Source organism: Oncorhynchus tshawytscha, linkage group LG05 (genome assembly GCF_018296145.1).
Source record: "Oncorhynchus tshawytscha isolate Ot180627B linkage group LG05, Otsh_v2.0, whole genome shotgun sequence".
NCBI lineage: Eukaryota > Metazoa > Chordata > Actinopteri > Salmoniformes > Salmonidae > Oncorhynchus > Oncorhynchus tshawytscha.
In genome coordinates, this window is record NC_056433.1 from 67,231,758 (window position 1) to 67,251,221 (window position 19,464).

Here is a 19,464-nt window from a genome sequence, read left to right on the forward strand (position 1 = left end):
GGCAATATCTACATCGAGCTAAAGGCTAGAGCTGCCGCATTCAAGGAGCGAAAGACAAATCTGGATGCTTATAAAGAAATCCTGCTATGCCCTCAGACAAACAAGCAAGGTGTCAATTTAACCTCTTGAAACTAGGGGGCACTATTTTCATTTTTTTAAAATAACGTTCCCAAAGTAAACGGGCTATTTTTCAGGACTAGATAATAGAATATGCATATAATTGACAGCTTAGGATAGAAAACACTCTAAAGTTTCCAAAACTGTAAAAAACATTGTCTGTGAGTATAACAGAACTGATATTGCAGGCGAAAGCCTGAGAAAAATCCAATCAGGAAGTGACTCTTATTTAGAAACCTATGCGTTCCTATGCGTCCCTATTGAGCACTGAAAGGGATATCAACCAGATTCCTTTTTCTATGGCTTCCCTAATGTGTCTAGTGTCACAAGACATAGTTGCAGGCTTTTATTTTGAAAAATGAGCGTGAACAACAACATTGCGTCAGTGGTCAGCTGGTGGCTCTCAGAGTGATTTGTGCGTAATAGACAAATGCGGCCATTGTTTCTCTCGATCCTACTGAGAAGCCAACTGTCCCGGTTGATATATTATCGGATAGATATTTGAAAAACACCTTGAGGATTGATTATAAAAAACGTTTGCCATGTTTCTGTCGATATTATGGATCTAATTTGGAATATTTTTTGCCGTTGTTGTGACTGCTCTTTCCTGTGAATTTCTGAACATAACGCAACAAACAAACGGAGGTATTTCGGCTATAAAAATAATCTTTATGGAACACAATGAACATTTGCTGTCTAACTGGGAGTCTCGTGAGTGAAAACATCCGAAGCTCATCAAAGGTAAACGATTTAATTTGATTGCTTCTCTGATTTTCGTGACCAAGTTGCCTGCTGCTAGCTGGACATAATGCTATGCTAGGCTATCGATAAACTTACACAAATGTTTGTCTTGTTTTGGCTGTAAAGCATCATTTCAAAATCTGAGATGACAGGGTGATTAACAAAAGGCTAAGCTGTGTTTCACTATATTTCACTTGTGATTTCATGAATATGAATATTTTCTAGTAAGATTTTTTGTCCGTTGCGTTATGCTAATTTGTGTCAGTTGATGACAATTCTCCCGGATCCGGGAGGGGTAGTTCTAAGATTAAGATTGAATTGTACGACACCCTCTCTGAAGCTCATTGGATGTGGCAGGGCTTGGGCTTGAAAACTATTACAGAATATTACAGACTACAAAGGGAAACCCAGAGACGAGCTAAATGCCTTTTATGCTCGCTTCGAGGCAAGCAACACTGAAACATGCACGAGAGCACCAGCTGTTCTGGATGACTGTGTGATAACGCTCTCGGTAGCCGATGTGAACAAAATCTTAAACAGGTCAACATTCACAAAGCCACTGGGCCAGACGGATTACCAGGACGTGTACTCAAAGCATGCGTGGACCAACTGTTGAGTATCTTCACTGACATTTTCAACCTCTCCCTGACAGAGTCTGTAATACCTACATGTTTCAGTCAGAAACACCAGACCTCCTCCAGGCTTGCCTGCCACACGGGGTCCCAAGGGACCGTTGGCCTTTGTGCAACAACACTTTTGGTGGCTTACCATGGTTCCTGACATCGCCACATTCATTGTCGCATGCACGATCTGTGCACAGAACAAGACGCCTCGGCAAGCTCCGGCTGGTCTCCTTCAACTTCTGTCTGTCCCTCACCATCCCTGGTTTCACATTTCCCTGGACATTGTCACCGGTCTCCCCCCATCTGATGGCAACACCGCTATCTAGACCGTAGTGGATCGGTTTTCCAAAGATGCCCACTTCATTCCTCTCCCCAAGCTACCTTCTGCTAAAGAGACGGCCCAGCTCATGGTGCAGCACGTCTTCCGGATCCATGGACTGCCAGTGGACATGGTCTCCGACCGGGGTCTTCAGTTCTCATCCCAGTTCTGGAAGGTGTTCTGCACACTCATTGGGTCGTCTGCAAGCCTGTCCTTCGGGTTCCACCCCCAGTCAAACATCCAGTCAGAGTGAACCAACCAAGACCTGGAGACGACACTGTGCTGCCTGGTCTCCGCCGAACCCCTCCATCTGGAGCCAGCAACTAGTGTGGGTCAAAAACACCTGCAACACCCTTCCTTGCTCTGCCACAGGTCTATGGCCCTTTGAGTGTTCCCTGGGGTTTCAGCCCCCCTGAGCAGGAGGAAGAGGTCGGCATGCCTTTGGCCCAGATGTTTGTCCGCCGCTGTCGTTGAACCTGCAAGAGAGCCCGGTCGGCCCTTCTCAAGACTACATCCAGGTATCGACGACAAGTGGATGGCCACCGGACCCCGATTCCCCAGTATCGGGCAGAAGGTTTTGCTGTTCACCCAGGATATGCCCCTTCACATGGAATCCGGCCCTCTCCCCATCTCCAAGGTCATTAGCCCCTCTGCTGTTTGTCTTCTGTTGCACCACACCCTCAGTATACATCCCAATTTTCATGTTTACAGAATTAAACCCATGTCTCACAGCCCTTTGTCTCCTGTTTTGTTTTGTTTCGTGAAACCTACCAGCCTTAACCATGTTTTCTAGTTTTTCCCGGTTTTGACCATTCTGCCTGCCCGGACCCTGAGACTGCATGCCGCTCTGTACCTTGCCACACAGCACTGGATTATTGACCCCTGTCTACTCTGACCCTGAGACTGCCTGCCGTTCTGGACCTTTTTCACCCCATCTGGATTACTGACCTGCCCTTGACCTGTTGTTTTGCCTGCCCCTGTACTAGTAATACACTTTTGTTACTTTGACACTGTCTGCATCTGGTTCTTTCCTGAAACGGGATACTTTCGGTTATTTGAAAACGAAATCATCTCGAAAATATCATTATTTTTCCATACACAAGCCATACTAGTTGGTTGCAATTTCAGTTTAATCCACCAGAAAAGACAGATACAACAAATATTGTGGTTAAACTCAAATATACTAATTGATTAAAAAAAAGGTGTAATCTTTGTAAATTGATGTCATAAATAGGACTGGTGGAGTTATGTCACACATGAAGCTAACACAAATATATGGAAATGGAAGGGGGAAAAGGTTTTCAAACACTTGTTTTTCACAAGGGCTATATTAGCAGGACAATAGACACGATGTAGTCCCAAAAACACATAGGGTCCAGCATATCTCTTGATGATGTCATTGAATGTCTTGATCCATGCCTGGGCCTGCAGAACGTGAAGTTCATATTGAATAATAAGATCTGTGTTGCAAGCATTATTTTTCCTTATTTTACTTTTTACAAATGTATTTTATGGCTGACAAATTCTGCCATTCCGATGAATAGGGGCTCTATGACATCAGCCTCTCTATTGTTCTCTCTATGTGTGTAACAATGGGATGGTAAATGTGATCTGAATGGTTACAATGACCTAAATATTGGAATAATGTAGGCTAATTATGGCAACTAATTGTTGCTTACTGAAACTCCCAAAGTCATACAATTGTTATAATAGGATTCGAAGCAATAGCCTACCCGCGTGTGGTCAACTTTTTCAGTACCGTTTTGTGCTGCTCTGAGACATGCATGGCGACTGGTCTTGATAAATCAATTATATATATTTTTTCACTGACTCTCCGTTAAGGTATTGGTTAGCCTACAATTAGGGTGTGGAAATGTTAGGATTATTTTGATCTTCACTCGTCAGTAGCCCCAAGGCCCTCAATCCTATATGATCAGCCATTCATACAAATTCTGCATGTGCGTTTGACCCCAGAGAATCTAGAACAGCCCTGCTCTGTTTTACCATGGGAGTTCATGTGTACTGCAGCACACAGCTATGTCAAATGTAGATGACAGTCCGCAATGATTTAAAGGATACACGTTGATTGTCATAGTTACATGTAAAACATATTTATGCAGCGTTTGGCGATGTGAATCTCCGACATCTACTAAAGATTCATTCCTCAACTGAATAATGTGGAAATGAGCAAATGATGGTGACCTGCGTTATTGTTTCATGTTAAAGACATGGCAGCTTATTATAATGGAGTGAATGTATTGCAATATGGTGAATTACAATACAACGGTCACATTGTACAGTGCCATATGTTCCTAATGTTAACCCTGAGGGTTTCGTTTTTTGTTTTTTTTTGGAATAGAAACACCATAATAGTAATCAAATTAATTCAATTACATTTCTTATCCCATATACTATGTTCTTACGAAAAAAGTTTTTAAATGATCTAGGACAGACAATATTAAAGACTGTCAGATGCTTCTCAAAGATGCCCTCTAGTGGTCAAACTAGCACTAACCAGCATTAATGCCAACAATGGCTGACATTTACATAACGTGCCATAGAATTATGCGGCAGCCCGCAAGGTGTGCTGCAGTATGACGCAACTTTCAAAGGAAGAACTATTGTAAGTTATCAACATTTTAAGCTAAACATTCTGATCTGTTGCATCAGCCTCATTGCTTTTAAAAACATGTTTGATGCTCGTGGTTGTATTAATTTGGGATCTATCGCATCCCACAAATGTCCTAGTTTATGTTTGGAATATTTATTTCTTGCACAGAAGGACAAGTTGACCAATAGAATAGGTTAACCTTTGTACTATGGGGGATAGTAGATTGACATAGACTAGTGCTTTTGCTGTTTGTTAGGCTTACTCATCTTGTTAGCTGATGAAAAGTGAATGTGGACAGTTCTTCAAACATTTTCAATATGTAGACAAGCAGTTGCATCCCTGATGTGTCTGTCTTCACTTGTGGCCTACTTCGAAGCTGAGATGTAAGAAGGGCCCGATCACGTGGCAGGCATTGGCTAATAAGAATTGAGATATCTGAGAAGATGTGAGTGAGAGGTGCTTCAGAGCACGCACTTGGGAGAATGAAATTATAATGATTATATTCAGCCAAAGGGCACAACGGACACTGACCGCAAAAGGCACTGTTTTTTTAGGGGGCATTACGGCCACACAAGGGGGATGCCGCCGGAAAATTCAAGGCATTATCAAGTGCTTGTCAAATTGGGAATGGTTAAGGGCGCTGTACTGCAGCGCCAGCTGTGCCACCAGAGACTCTGGGTTTGCGCCCAGGCTCTGTCGTAACCGGCCGCGACCGGGAGGTCCGTGGGGCGACGCACAATTGGCCTAGCGTTGTCCAGGTTAGGGAGGGTTTGGCCGGTAGGGATATCCTTGTCTCATCGCCCACCAGCAACTCCTGTAGCGGGCCGGGCGCCATGCGCGCTAACCAAGCTTGCCAGGTGCACAGTGTTTCCTCCGACACATTGGTGCGGCTGGCTTCCGGGTTGGATGCGCGCTGTGTTAAGAAGCAGTGCGGCTTGGTTGGGTTGTGTATCGGAGGACGCGTGACTTTCAACCTTCGTCTCTCCAGAGACCGTACGGGAGTTGTAGCGATGAGACAAGGTAGTAGCTACTAAACAATTGGATACCACGAAATTGGGGAGAAAAGGGGGGTAAAATGCAACAAAAAATGTTTTTATAATAATAATAATTGTGAATGAGAGACTGATGAAGTATGTGCAGCCTGCAAAAAAAAAACAAAGCAGAGCTCATCATTAGAGTTGCATCATTAAGCCTTAGAATGTCAAAAAGTGGTGTGTGCATATGTATTCACCCCCTTTGCTATGAAGCTCTTAAATAATATCTGGTGCAACCAATTATCTTCAGAAGTCACATAACTAGTTAAATAAAGTCCACATGTGTGCAATCTAAGTGTCACATGTTCTGTCACGTTTCAGTCTATATACACTTGTTCTGAAAGGCCCCAGAGTCTGCAACACCACTAAGCAAGGGACACCACCAAGTCTTCCATGAAGACCAAGGAGCTCCTCAAACAGGTCAGGGGAAACGTTGTGAAGTACAGATCAGGGTTGGTTTGTAAAAAAATATCAGAAACTTTGAACATCCCACGGAGCACCTTTAAATCCATTATTAAAAAATGGAAAGAATATGGCACCACAACAAACCTGCTAAGAGACGGCCGCCCACCAAAACTCACGGACCAGGAAAGGAGGGCATTAGTCAGGGAGGCAACATAGAGACCAAAGATAACCCTGAAGGAGCTGCAAAAGCTCCACAGCGGAGATTGGAGTATCTGTCCATAGGACCACTTTAAACTGTACACTCCACAGAGCTGGGCTTTACGGAAGAGTGGCCAGAAAAAGGCCATTGCTTAAAGAAAAAATGAAGCAAACATGTTTTGTGTTCGCCAAAGACATGTAGATGAATCCCCATACATATGGAAGAAGGTACCCTGTTCAGATGAAACTACAATTGAGCTTTGTGGCCATCAAGGAAAATTATATGTCTGGCACAAACCCAACACCTCTCATCAACCCGAGAGCACCATCCCCACAGTGAAGCATGGTGGTGGCAGCATCATGCTGGTTTTCATCATCAGGGACTGGGAAACTGGTCAGAATTGAAGGAATGATGGATGGAGCTAAATACAGGGAAATTCTTGAGGGAAACTTGTTTCAGTCTTCCAGAGATTTGAGACTGGGACGGAGGTTCACCTTCCAGCAGGACAATGACCCTAAACATAAAGCAACACTTGAGTGGTTTAAGGGGAAACATTTAGATGTCTTGGAATGGCCTAGTGGAAGCCCATACCTCAATCGAATTGAGAATCTGTGGTATGACTTAAAGATTGCTGTACACCAGCAGAACCCATCCAACTTGAAGGAGCTGGAGAAGTTTTGCCTTGAGGAATGGGCAAAAATCCCAGTGGCTAGATGTGCTAAGCTTATATAGACATACCCCAAGAGACGTGCAGCTGTAATTGCTGCAAAAGGTGGCTCTACAAAGTATTGACTTTGGGGGGTTGAATTGTTATGCATGATCAAGTTTTCTGTTTTTTTTGTCTTATTTCTTGTTTGTTTCACAATAAAAAATATTTTGCTTCTTCAAAGTGGTAGGCGTGTTGTGTAAATCAAATGATACAAACCCCCCAAAAAAAAAAAAATCAATTTTAATTTCAGGTTGTAAGGCAACTAAAATAGATAAAATGCCAAGGGGGTGAATACTTTCGCAAGCCACTGTATATGAGGACCTGTTTCTTTGTTAACCACTTAACTGCTCAATACATAATAGCCACATGTGCGCACTCCCTCAGAAATTGATTGAGGAAAATACCCTTTCTATTTTATTCAGCTTTGTTCAATTGCATTCTTCATACTATGAAATAATGTAAAATAATGCCATGGAACTCTAAGCAAATCTTGTCTGCTAAATGAACTAGCATAGCCCACAGCCATATGGCAAAGCGAGATCAGGGCCTAATATAAGGACAGGTGCGCTATTCTGTTCTTCTTAAATATATACAATTTAAGTTTATAAACACTTAGGTTGGAGTCATTAAAACTCATTTTTCAACCAATCCACACATTTGTTAGCAAATTATAGTTTTGACAAGTCGGTTAGGACATCTACTTTGTGCATGACACAAGTAATTTTTTTAACAATTGTTTATAGACAGATTATTTAACTTATAATTAATTCACTGTATCCCAATTCCAGTGGGTCGAAGGATTACATACATTATATTGACTGTGCCTTTAAACAGCTTGGACAATTCCAGAAAATGATGTCATGCTTTAGATTAGAAGCTTCTGATAGGCTAATTGACATCCTTTGAGTCAATTGGAGGTGTGCCTGTGGATGTATTTCAAAGCCTACCTTCAAACTCAGTGCCTCGTGGTTTAACATCATGGGAAAATCAAAAGAAATCAGCCAAGACCTCAGAAAGCAATGGTAGACCTCCACAAGTCTGCTTCATCCTTGGGAGCAATTTCCAAGTGCCTGAAGGTACCACGTTCATCTGTACAAACAAAAGTATGCAAGTATTAACACCATGTGAACACGCAGCCATCACACTACTCTGGAAGGAGACGCATTCGGTCTCCTAGAGATGAACATACTCTGCTGCGAAAAGTGCAAATCAATCCCAGAACAACAGCAAAGGAACTTGTGAAGATGCTGGAGGAAACAGGTACAAACGTATCTATATCCACAGTAAAACGAGTCCTATATCGACATAACCTGAAAGGCCGCCCAGCAAATAAGCCACTGCTCCAAAACTGCCATAAAAAAGCCAAATTTCCGTTTGCAACTGCACATGGGGACAAAGATAATGTGTAATTCTTGTAGAAATGTCCTCTGGTCTGATGAAACAAAAATAGAACTGTTTGGCCATAATGACCATCGTTATGTTTGGAGGAAAAGGGGGTGGCTTGCAAGCCGAAGAACACCATCCCAACCGTGAAGCATGGGGGTGGCAGCATCATGTTGTGGGGGTGCTTTGCTGCAGGAGGGACTGGTGCACTTCACAAAACAGATGGCATCATGAGGATGGAAAATTATGTGGATATATTGAAGCAACATCTCAGGACATCAGTCAGGAAGTTAAAGCTTAGTCGCAAATGGGTCTTCCAAACGGACAATGACCCCAAGCATACTTCCAAAGTTGAGGAAAAATGGCTTAAGGACAGCAAAGTCAAGGTATTGGAGTGGCCATCACAAATCCCTGACCTCAATCCAATAGAAAATGTGTGGGCAGAACTGAAAAAGCATGTGCGAGCAAGGAGGCCTACAAACCTGACTCAGTTTCACCAGATCAGTCAGGAGGAATGGGCCAAAATTCACCCAACTTATTGTGGGAAGCTTGTGGAAGGCTACCAGAAACATTTGACCCAAGTTAAACAATTTAAAGGCAATGCTACCAAATACTAATTGAGTGTATGTAAACTTCTGACCCACTGGGAATGTGATGAAATAAATCAAAGCTGAAATAAATAATTCTCTGAGACATTTCACATTCTTAAAATTAAGTGGTGATCCTAACTGGCCTAAGACAGGGAATGTAAACTTGTAATGTAAACTTTCGACTTCAACTGTATATATTTTTGCATTTTATGTTTTTTTAGACCTGTCACGGATTTCCTCCTCTTCATCTGAAGAGGAGAGGCGAAACGGATCAGAGGACCAATATGCGGCGTGGTAAGTGTCCATGGTAAATCTTTAATAAAGAAAGTACTGACACTGCATACAAAACAATAAACAAATGACGACCGTGAAGCTACAACATAGACAATCACCCACAAACAAACAGTGCAACCCAGGCTACCTAAGTATGATTCTCAATCAGAGACAACTAATGACACCTGCCTCTGATTGAGAACCATACTAGGCCGAAACATAGAAATGCCCCAAAACATAGAAAAACAAACATAGACTGCCCACCCAACTCACGCCCTGACCATACTAAATAAATACAAAACAAAGGAAATAAAGGTCAGAACGTGACAGTACCCCCAAAGGTGCGGACTCCGGCCGCAAAACCTTGACCTATAGGGGAGGGTCTGGGTGGGCGTCTGTCCGCGGTGGCGGCTCTGGCGCAGGACGCGGACCCCACTTCACCATTGTCTTAGTCCGCCTTATTGTCCGCCTCCGTGGCTTTCTCACCATGGCCACCCCTCTCAATGACCCCACTGGACAGAGGGGCAGAAGCTCTGGACAGAGGGGCAGAAGCTCTGGACAGAGGGGCAGAAGCTCTGGACAGAGGGGCAGAAGCTCTGGACAGAGGGGCAGAAGCTCTGGACAGAGGGGCAGAAGCTCTGGACAGAGGGGCAGAAGCTCTGGACAGAGGGGCAGAAGCTCTGGACAGAGGGGCAGAACCTCTGGACAGAGGGGCTCTGGCGCCTCTGGGCTGACGGGCTCTGGCGCCTCAGACTCCGGCAGCGGCGCCGGACAGGCGGGAGACTCCGGCAGCAGCGCCGGACAGGCGGGAGGCTCCGGACAGGCGGGAGGCTCCGGCAGCAGCGCCGGACAGGCGGGAGGCTCCGGACAGGCGGGAGGCTCCGGACAGGCGGCGCCGGACAGGCGGGAGACTCCGGCAGCAGCGCCGGACAGGCGGGAGACTCCGGCAGCGGCGCCGGACAGACAGGACCACCTGCAGGGAGGAGACAGAGAGACAGCCTGGTGCGTGGGGCTGCCACAGGAACCACCAGGCTGGGGAGACCCTCAGGAGGCTTGGTGTTAGGAGGCACCTGAAGGACCGGGCTGTGGGGAGCACTGGAGCTCTGGTGCGCAACCTTGGCACCACTTCCCCAGGCTGGACAACTACTCTAGCCCGGACCCTCCAGAGTGCAGGCACAGGTTGAACCGGGCTGTGGGTAAGCATGGGAGATCTAGTGCTTACTACACGCACCTCTCCCTTAGGCTCCACTCTCACATTCGCCCGACACGAGCGGAGCGCAGGCAGAGGACGCACTGCACCCTCCCAGCGCCCGGAGACACAGCACGCAGAGCCGGCGCAGGATAACCTGGACCAAAACTGTGTACCGGCGACCAGACCCGCTGAGCAGGCACCATACGCCCTGGCTCGATGCCCACACTTGCATGGCACTTTCGGGGGGGCTGCCCTATAGCGCACCGGGCTATGGGCACGCACTGGCGACACCGTGCGCTTAACCGCATAACACGGTGCCTGACCAGTAATGCGCTGCTTATAATAAACACGAGGAGTGAGCTCAGGTCTGCTACCTGGCTTAGTACCACACCTCGGCTGCCCAAAAAAAAAAAAAAAATTGGGGCTGCCTCTCGTACCTGTCGCACTGCTGTGCTGCCTCCTCATATCGCCGCCGCTCAGCTTTCGCTGCCTCCAGCTCTGATTTCGGACGGCGATGTTTCCCAGCCTGTGCCCAGGGTCCCTCTCCGTTCAGTATCTCCTCCCATGTCCAGGAGTCCTGTGATGCTGGCCGCTGTTGTTGCTGCTGCTGCTGCTGTCGTCGCTGCTGTTTACCACGCCGCTTGGTCCGAGTTGGGTGGGTGATTCTGTCACGGATTTCCTCCTCTTCATCTGAAGAGGAGAGGCGAAACGGATCAGAGGACCAATATGCGGCATGGTAAGTGTCCATGGTAAATCTTTAATAAAGAAAGTACTGACACTGCATACAAAACAATAAACAAATGACGACCGTGAAGCTACAACATAGACAATCACCCACAAACAAACAGTGCAACCCAGGCTACCTAAGCATGATTCTCAATCAGAGACAACTAATGACACCTGCCTCTGATTGAGAACCATACTAGGCCGAAACATAGAAATGCCCCAAAACATAGAAAAACAAACATAGACTGCCCACCCAACTCACGCCCTGACCATACTAAATAAATACAAAACAAAGGAAATAAAGGTCAGAACGTGACAAGACCTGTCTAAAATAAATAATGTATGTATTTTGATGGTGTAGGCTGTATTAAATTGATTTAAAATGTTGATGTTCCCAAGGTACACGGCTTGTAGGCTATGTAGGAAGCCACGAGATGCTAAATGTGTTTATGTTAATTAACGGTAAATTACAGTGACACCTGTATTTATTTGATTGACAATCACAGACTGACAAAATTTCATGACAGCCACAGCACTTTGTACTGTACTGCGGCTCTGCATGGAACTGTTATTGTGGGGTGAGCCCGCAGTCAGACTGGTGTTACTGTGAAGGGACACAGACCCACGGAGGCCGCCAGATTACTCATTACACACCTACAGCCGGAAAGCGGCAGCAAACCAGGCAGACAAAACAACACATAAAATGGGAACCCAGACAGAGAAAAGGTAAAACCTTTGTAAGTAATAACATTGTTGCTCTGGATCAGGAGTGCCCCCCACCAAACCAGATGGTATGTCCTGCCACAGAGCCAGAGAGCCAGAGAGCCAAACACTAAGGCCATGTATCAGTGGTCCTGGGGGCCGTCCTCCCAGCTGAGCTTTTAACATGAGCAACAGCGACCCACAGCCACTCTGTGCAAGGCAAACCCCACTGCCAAAGGAGAGAGGAGAGGGAGAGAATCCTAGTAGAGACAGAGCTCCCCACAGTGGCTGATGGTATGGTGGTCATGGGATGTCATCTTGGGATGGGGTGATGCATTCAATCAGGTACTGTACTACTATACACCAAATGGAAAAAGAGAGAGACAGAGAGAGGGGGGTAGAGGGGGATATGGTTGTTATTGCAACATTGGAAGTGAACAGGGGTTTCTCCCTGTAAGCTGTGTGGTCAAATGCTAACTAGGGTGTAGTGTTGCCACAGAGGAAACAGAAGAGAGTAGAGAGAGAGGAGATTAAAGCTGCTGGCTAGTCAACTCTCCAGTCAGTTTGGCATGGTAATCACCATGACTCCTTGTGAGAATACAAATCAAATGAATTAGATATGAACATCCCAGTCCTATTTCTCCTCTCATGAGAAAAATTAATTAAGAAAATAATAATTCAATTCAAATCGCTTGTTCGTTTCCCCTGTCTCTCCATCTCGTTCTGTCTCTCTATTTTCCATCTCCCATTTTCTCCCAATAGAGAGAATGGATTTGAGTGAATAGAGAGAGATTTGATCAGGAATCATTGCAATGTTATGATTTCTCTAAATAAAATAAAACATTTATTCAGTATGCATGGAGAGCAGTGTTTGTTGTTCAAAACAGGAGATGAGCTGAGCCAAACTACTTCAGGGAGTCTCTTTTACCGCTGTAAATAGCCGGAAGTTTACACACTGTTTACCTAAAAGTGTCTAAGGAGGTATAGGCTAATCAGGGATATCTTTCTGTTTACATTTACACTTGTGAAATCTTTGTTTAGCATTGTAGCTCATTTAAAAATATCATGTTTGTTGATGCAGTGTTATAGAACATTCATTATTTACTGCAGGTGTCTGCTTTAAGACTATAGATGTTGTATATTTTACAGGCATTATTTATCACTCATACTTGAGTCATTCCCTGCTGGCCCACACATCCTCTTCAGTGCACAAAGGTCAATAAATAAAGGTAAACAAATGAATTCTTCACAAGCCTCAACAGGACAGAGATTTCTCACCTTGTGAACGGATGAATAGAGGGAGGTTGGCTGGGAGATGAAAGGCTGTTTCATTCAGCTTGGCCGAAGCACTGAGCCCAATGAATAAACTGGCCTTCACCTGCCATGGCAATAGTTCAGAGGGAACTAATGCAAGACAAATACATGACAAATAGGAAAAGGGCTAAGCCAGGTTTTATATCTGCTCCTGGACACAGACCAAGTAAAATGCCAGGGGAAACCACGGAACATTAATGGTTCTGGAGGACAGCAGTGTGTACAGGCTTTTGTAAGACACCTGATTCAACACTAGCCACCTAATATATGCTCTTAAAAATAGTCCAACGTTAGTTGAATCAGGTGTGTAAGCGCTGGGCTGAACAAATACCTGCATACATTATGGAACATGGCACAGTGGCTCAAGGGAGGGAATGATCAGATCTGCCAGGTTTTGTTTGAGTAGCCAGATTCCGAGCTGCAGCAGTCTCAGCAGCAGTGTTTTACAGCACCTGTTCTCATTCTCCTAGCTGGCCCAGAGCGTCCTGCTGAGGGTCCATAAATCAGTCGTTGGTACTGGAGAGGGGTGGACAGGTAGAGACACTCTGCTGTCTCTGTCCCTGTTACTGTCATTTGTCTCGTTTTGCTCACTACACTGCCAGTTGTTCTGTCATCAGTAATTTTCAAAGCTGGGGGACGGCAGTGTCTGTCTCGGTCCCCCCATTTGGCAGAGATAGTGGTGTCTCCCTCCCTTCCTCCTCTCCTCTGCTGTCTGTCTTCATATGAGAGTGATGGGTGAAGAGTGTGTCGTTGAACTGGGTCAAACATCTCTCTCTGATTTTTCAAGCTTCCCTGATTCCCATCCTAGGAATTTCAAAGTAAAAAAGCAGAATAAAACTCTGAGTCACCTCTTAACCCTCCCATCTGCCAATCCTCCTCCCAGCCCAACATGTGGATACTTGTGTGCTCTAGCCAGAGGGGAATAGCAAACAGGGGAATATAATAGGGAAGTCTAACTAGAACTGGGAAAAACATCAGAAGTTGTTGAGCATATATATGAGTGCTGATCTTCAGGACGAACAAACTCTGCTTTTCAGGGATATTGTAATCATATGCATACATTGTAAGTATTAGCTTTGAGCTTTGCTTTGGCTGTATAGAGAAATAGAGAAATGCTTGTGACATGACCACTCCTTTCACATTCCTTTCATTCCGTACTAAACATGGTTGGTTGACTTACAGTATATTGGTTTGCTTCAGTTTTTTGCATTTCTAGGCACGAATGAGTTATGCTTCATTGTAAGTGGTTAGTAGTTCATAGATAGGTAGTCTCTATTCACATTTGTGTATAAAATACATGTTTGATACCGAACCCTGCTCATAGATGATTGGTCAAAAATATTTTTTCTCTGGCTAATACTTATTATCGATCAATGAATCAATAATCATAATGGATGACCAGTGTCTTCTTAAACGGCTGCAGATTCTGACTGCTGAAGTTATGAGGTTTCCTGTTTCTGTCCCATAATTCATAGCGAAACTGGCCAGTTGCTGTTCTGCTTTTGCATTTTTTGGGGGCAAAAAACATCTCTGACTAGACAGGCTTCCTGTGCTCTCTGTTGCCTCTGTCTTTCTTTCTCCCTCATTTTAGATCAGCTGTTTCCATCATCACTCTCTCATGTTAGATGGTCTGATATCAGGCGAAGGGGCATGTACAGGAAGTAAGTCAACATTCTGTTCTGTATAAATGTAAACCATTTAAATATCCTCATCATCCTCAAAATGAAAAATTAAGAGTCTCTAGGCTTTTTTGTTGTTTTTGTAGGGCCCCCAAGCCCCCCATCGATGAAGTTGTGTCATGGCGACAATCCCTGAAAAAACTCCAGGAGTCTAAAAGTAAGAAAATGTACTCTTCTTTACTCTCTCTCTCTAAAGTCCTACCAAAACATGTGCAGGGAAGTGGTACCAGTATAAGCCTAAAGTCAGGGGGGACAAGCTGGCTGTCGTTGTACATATTTTGTCTTGTGTCGATTAGAGTCAGTTCTCCAGCTGTGATTTATATTAAGCAATTAGTGTGAGTAATGCAGTTTGCTGTTTGTTTGTGTTCCCAAAAGACTCATGAAAAATGGTACACCTGCATGGCTTTATAAGTAGGTTAAGCATTTTGAGAAGGAACAGTAGGCTACAAAGGACAATTATTCTCCCATAAGACATCTGCAATGGTTCACTCACATCTAAAACATGTTTTATGACATTGTACATGTTTTTTTAGGCAACAAAAGTTATTATACTGTTTGGTAATTTATTTGCATTGGTCAGCAACTGTAAATGTCCCATTTAAAAATGGAAGCCCAGAACATCTGTTGGTGAGCTTGAAAAAGCATCTCCTTAATAACCCCCTGTCAATTTCCTGAACCAGTTTGACAACTTTGTGGGCTAGCCTGCTCTCTCAAACTAAACCTGTGTTCTGCAGGTCATGGTCAGTGGCCATGCTTACATGTATGTGCCTGCCTGTGTGAATGTGAGTCTGTTTCACACCATCTCCTTTTTATGTCTCTACCGTGTAGCAGGGCAGCTGGCCTTCAGAGAGTTCCTGAGGACAGAGTACAGCGAGGAGAACATCTTGTTCTGGCTGGCCTGTGAGGAGTACAAGACCATCACCACCAGCAATGAGATAGCTATAGCAGCCAAAAGGATCTACGCAGAGTTTGTACATGTCGACGCTCCCAGACAGGTACGTAAAGACATCAGATGGAATGGTGTAGCTTAATCTTCTTAATCTTCTTCTTCTTTCTTTCATTTATTTTTTTAATCGTTAGCTCTCCGCCTCAAGCTGTCTCTCAATCATTCCGTCAATGTGTCCCTCTCTCTGTCCAACATGATGGCTACACAAAGGCAATGTTTCATTCATTACTCAATTCCAGATAAACATCGACTGTGGGACCAGGCAGGAGATTACAAACAGCATGTCTCAGCCGACCCTGAGCTGCTTCGACAAGGCACAGAGACTGATATACAAGCTGATGAAAAAGGACTGTTATCCCAGATTCCTGAAATCTGAAATCTATCAAGGTCTTTTAGAACCATCGGAAGCCCGCTGAGGTTCCAGAACCAGGTGGAGAATAATACCTGTTAACAACCAACAGTCTGTGGGCTGACATGTATTCAACTCTCTCCGCTCTAACTAGCTGCCCATGTAAGTTCAGCATGGTTTAACTCTGGGCTGGAGCACAAAACACAGGGCCCATGCTCTGTAGTCTCTCTAATAATAGTTCATCATCTAGCTCAGTGGCTCCTAATCTTATTCTGAGGTGTGGCCAACCAAAATATTTTCAACGTAAACATAAAGTGGAATACTCTCCATATAAATATGCTAATATTATAGATAATAGATATGATTACAAATGTTATACAGTACTGACTTTATTTAGAGTATAAAGCATTATGTATGTTTTATAACTTATTATTATCCATTGATTATCAATGGATTGTTACTTTTAACTGTAATAATTCATGGTATTCTCCTGATGTCTATGAAAACTAGAATATGTCAGACCTGCCATTAAAGCCATGAAAAATAAGTTTCAGTCTATTTTTTTAATGTATGTGTTGTTTCTGTCTATGACAGGAATTCATTAAGCCAACCCAATGCAATGTTGTGTATGTGGGTGTATGTCATTAGGATTCAGAAAGCCAATCCAACACAATCAGTGCAGCATCAGCTGAGGTCATAGTCTCTTTCTCCCAGTCGTACCCTCATGTTGTTCTTCTTTATCTCTCAGACCCAGAGAAACCCCAAACGCTCTGTTCCCTAGGCAACCAGGCCAATGGGCCATCTTTGAGACCTCTCTCTCGCTCCTATCTCATCCTCTCTCTTGTGTGTTGTGTTTTCACACATTGTACAGTGGGATTTCATGTTGTTTACAGTTAAATTGATCTCTCGGTGTTATGTGTAACACCAGTCCAGGTATGTATAGTTTCTCCCCAGCAATGTCTGTGTACGCTATCCCTGATGCAGCGAAAATAATATATATATTTTTTAAATGAAGTAAGCTTTATGCAACATCTTTCCGAGTATGGACCCACCACACCTTTTATATCTCCCAGCAGGAGGCTATGTACTCTAGAAGGATCAACCGCCTGCCTCCACTTCAACACACCAGACACCATCTTCCCTCCACATACAGACCCCCACAAGGATATACACCTGGCATCTTCCACTTGTAAACATAGACACAATTAAATGTAACGCATACCAACCTGCTCTAGGATATGATACCATGTTCACTGCTTCCCTCAGTGAGTCCCACACATCCACACACACATCGGCACATTAATTGTGTTTCCGGCCAAACTTATACAGTTGCAAGAAAAAGTATGTGAATTGTTCAAAAAACGTCACAACAGTCGACAAACACAGTGTTAAACTAACAACACACACATTTTTATTTTTATTGAATACATAATTTAAACAATCACAGTGTAGGTTGGGAAAGGTATGTGAACCCCTAGGCTAATGACTTCTCCAAAAGCTAGTTGGAGTCAAGTGTCAGCTAACCTAGTGTCCAATCAATGAGACAAGATTGTTAGAGTTGCCCTCCAATATAAAAAACACTCACAAAATGTGAGTTTGCTATTCACATGAAGCATTGCCTGATGTGAACCATCCCTCAAACAAAAGATATTTCAGAAGATTAAGATTAAGAATTGTTGACTTGCATAAAGCTGGAAAGGGTTATAAAAGTATCTCTAAAAACCTTGATGTTCATCAGTCCACAGTAAGACAAATGTGTCTATAAATGGAGAAAGTTCAGCAATGTTTTTACTCTCCCTAGGAGTGGCAGTCCTGCAAAGATGAATGCAAGAAAACAGCGCGAATGCTCAATGAGGAGAAAAATCCTAGAGTGTCAGATAAAGATTTATAGAAATCTCTGGAGCATGCTAACATCTCTGTTGATGTAAAACACTAAATATGAATGGTGTAAAACACTAAATACGAATGGTGTTCATGAGAGGACACCACGGAAGAAGCTACTACTGTCCAAAAGCAAACGTTGCTGCATGTCTGAAGTTCGCAAAAGAGCACCTGGATGTTCCATAGCACTACTGGCTAAATCTTCAGTGGACAGATGAAACTACAGTTGAGTTGTTTGGAAGGAACACGCAACATACTATCTGTGTAAAAAAAGGCACAACACACCAACATCAAACCCTCATCCCAACTCCAAAGTATGGTGGAGTGAGCATCATGGTTTGGGGCTAATTTGCTCTCTCATTTCCTGGACAGCTTGCTATCACCGACGAAAAAAATGAATTCCCAAGTTTATCAAGACATTTTGCAGGAGAATGTTAGGCTGTCTGTCCGCCAATTGAAGGACAACAACCCAAAAAGAAGTACATCAACAACAGAATGGTTCACACCAGAAATCCCAAGAATATTGCTGAACTGAAACAGATTTGTAAAAAGGAATGGTCCAAAATTCCTCCTGGCCTTTGTGCAGGTCTGATCCGCAACTACAGAAAATATTTGGTTGAGGTGAGACTGTGATGGTACCCCTCTTATCGGCTCTTAACCAACCATGCTATTTTGTTTGTTTTTTCACTTTTTTAGTTTAAAAAAAATGTACATAATGTTGCTGCTACCGTCTCTTATGACCAAAATGTGCTTCTGGACATCCGAACTGGATTGCTCACCTCAACCTGGAAGAATAGTTATTCTTCAATGAGTCAGACTGGAGGAATATAATACAGACACCCGACCATGCCCAGATCCCAGAGAAGGAGAAGGAGACTGAGATTTCATTGAAAGAGATCAGGGTGCCTTGTGAGGATTAGGTGACAAGTGGCTAATCCGCCCTGACCTTCTGTTCTGCTAGCTAACGTTCAATCGCTGGAAAATAAATGGGATGAACTGAAAACACGTTTATCCTACAAATGGAACATAAAATATTGTAATATCTTATGTTTCACACGGCTGAACGACGACATTAAGAACATACAGCTGGTGAGTTATGCACTCTATCGACAGGACAGAACAGCAGCCTCTGGTAAGACACAGGGCGGGGGCCTATGCATTGATGTAAACAACAGCTGATGCACGATATCTAAGGAAGTCTCGCAGTTTTGCTCACCTGAGGTAGAGTATCTCATGATAAGCTGAAGACCACACTATCTACCTAGAGAGTTTCCATCTGTATTTTTCGTAGCTCTTTACATACCACCACAGACTGATGCTGGCACTAAAACCGCACTCAGAGAGCTGTATACCGCCATAAGCAAACAGGAAAACGATCATCTAGAGGCGGCGCTCCTAGTGGCAGGGGACTTTAATGCAGGGAAACTTAAATCAGTTTTACCTAATGTCTATCAGCATGTCAAATGTGCAACCAGAGGGGAAAAAAATTCCACAATATTTACTCCACACACAGAGACATGTACAAAGCTCTCCCTCGCCCTCGATTTGGCAAATCAGACCATAATTCTATCCTCCTGATTAATGCAAACAAGCAAAAATTAAAGCAGGAAGCACCAGTGGCTTGGTCTATAAAAAAGTGGTCAGATGAAGCAGATGCTAAACTACAGGATG

The 19,464-nt window shown here is 43.9% G+C and overlaps 1 protein-coding gene across 2 annotated transcripts; it reads left to right on the forward strand.

The window, feature by feature from the left end:
* The first annotated feature begins 13,807 nt into the window (after positions 1 to 13,807).
* LOC112251164 (regulator of G-protein signaling 21-like) lies at positions 13,808 to 16,459 on the forward strand. Of its 2 annotated transcripts, none has more exons than XM_024421959.2 (5): positions 13,808 to 14,001; positions 14,530 to 14,599; positions 14,704 to 14,774; positions 15,446 to 15,612; positions 15,803 to 16,459. In XM_024421959.2, exons 1-5 carry the CDS (start codon positions 13,935 to 13,937, stop codon positions 15,977 to 15,979), a joined length of 552 nt encoding a protein of 183 aa, XP_024277727.1. In that variant the 5' UTR covers positions 13,808 to 13,934; the 3' UTR covers positions 15,980 to 16,459. The 2 variants fall into 2 exon arrangements, with proteins under 2 accessions (XP_024277727.1, XP_024277726.1); XM_024421958.2 differs by having other exon boundaries at positions 13,809 to 14,001; positions 14,683 to 14,774.
* Positions 16,460 to 19,464: the final 3,005 nt, after the last annotated feature.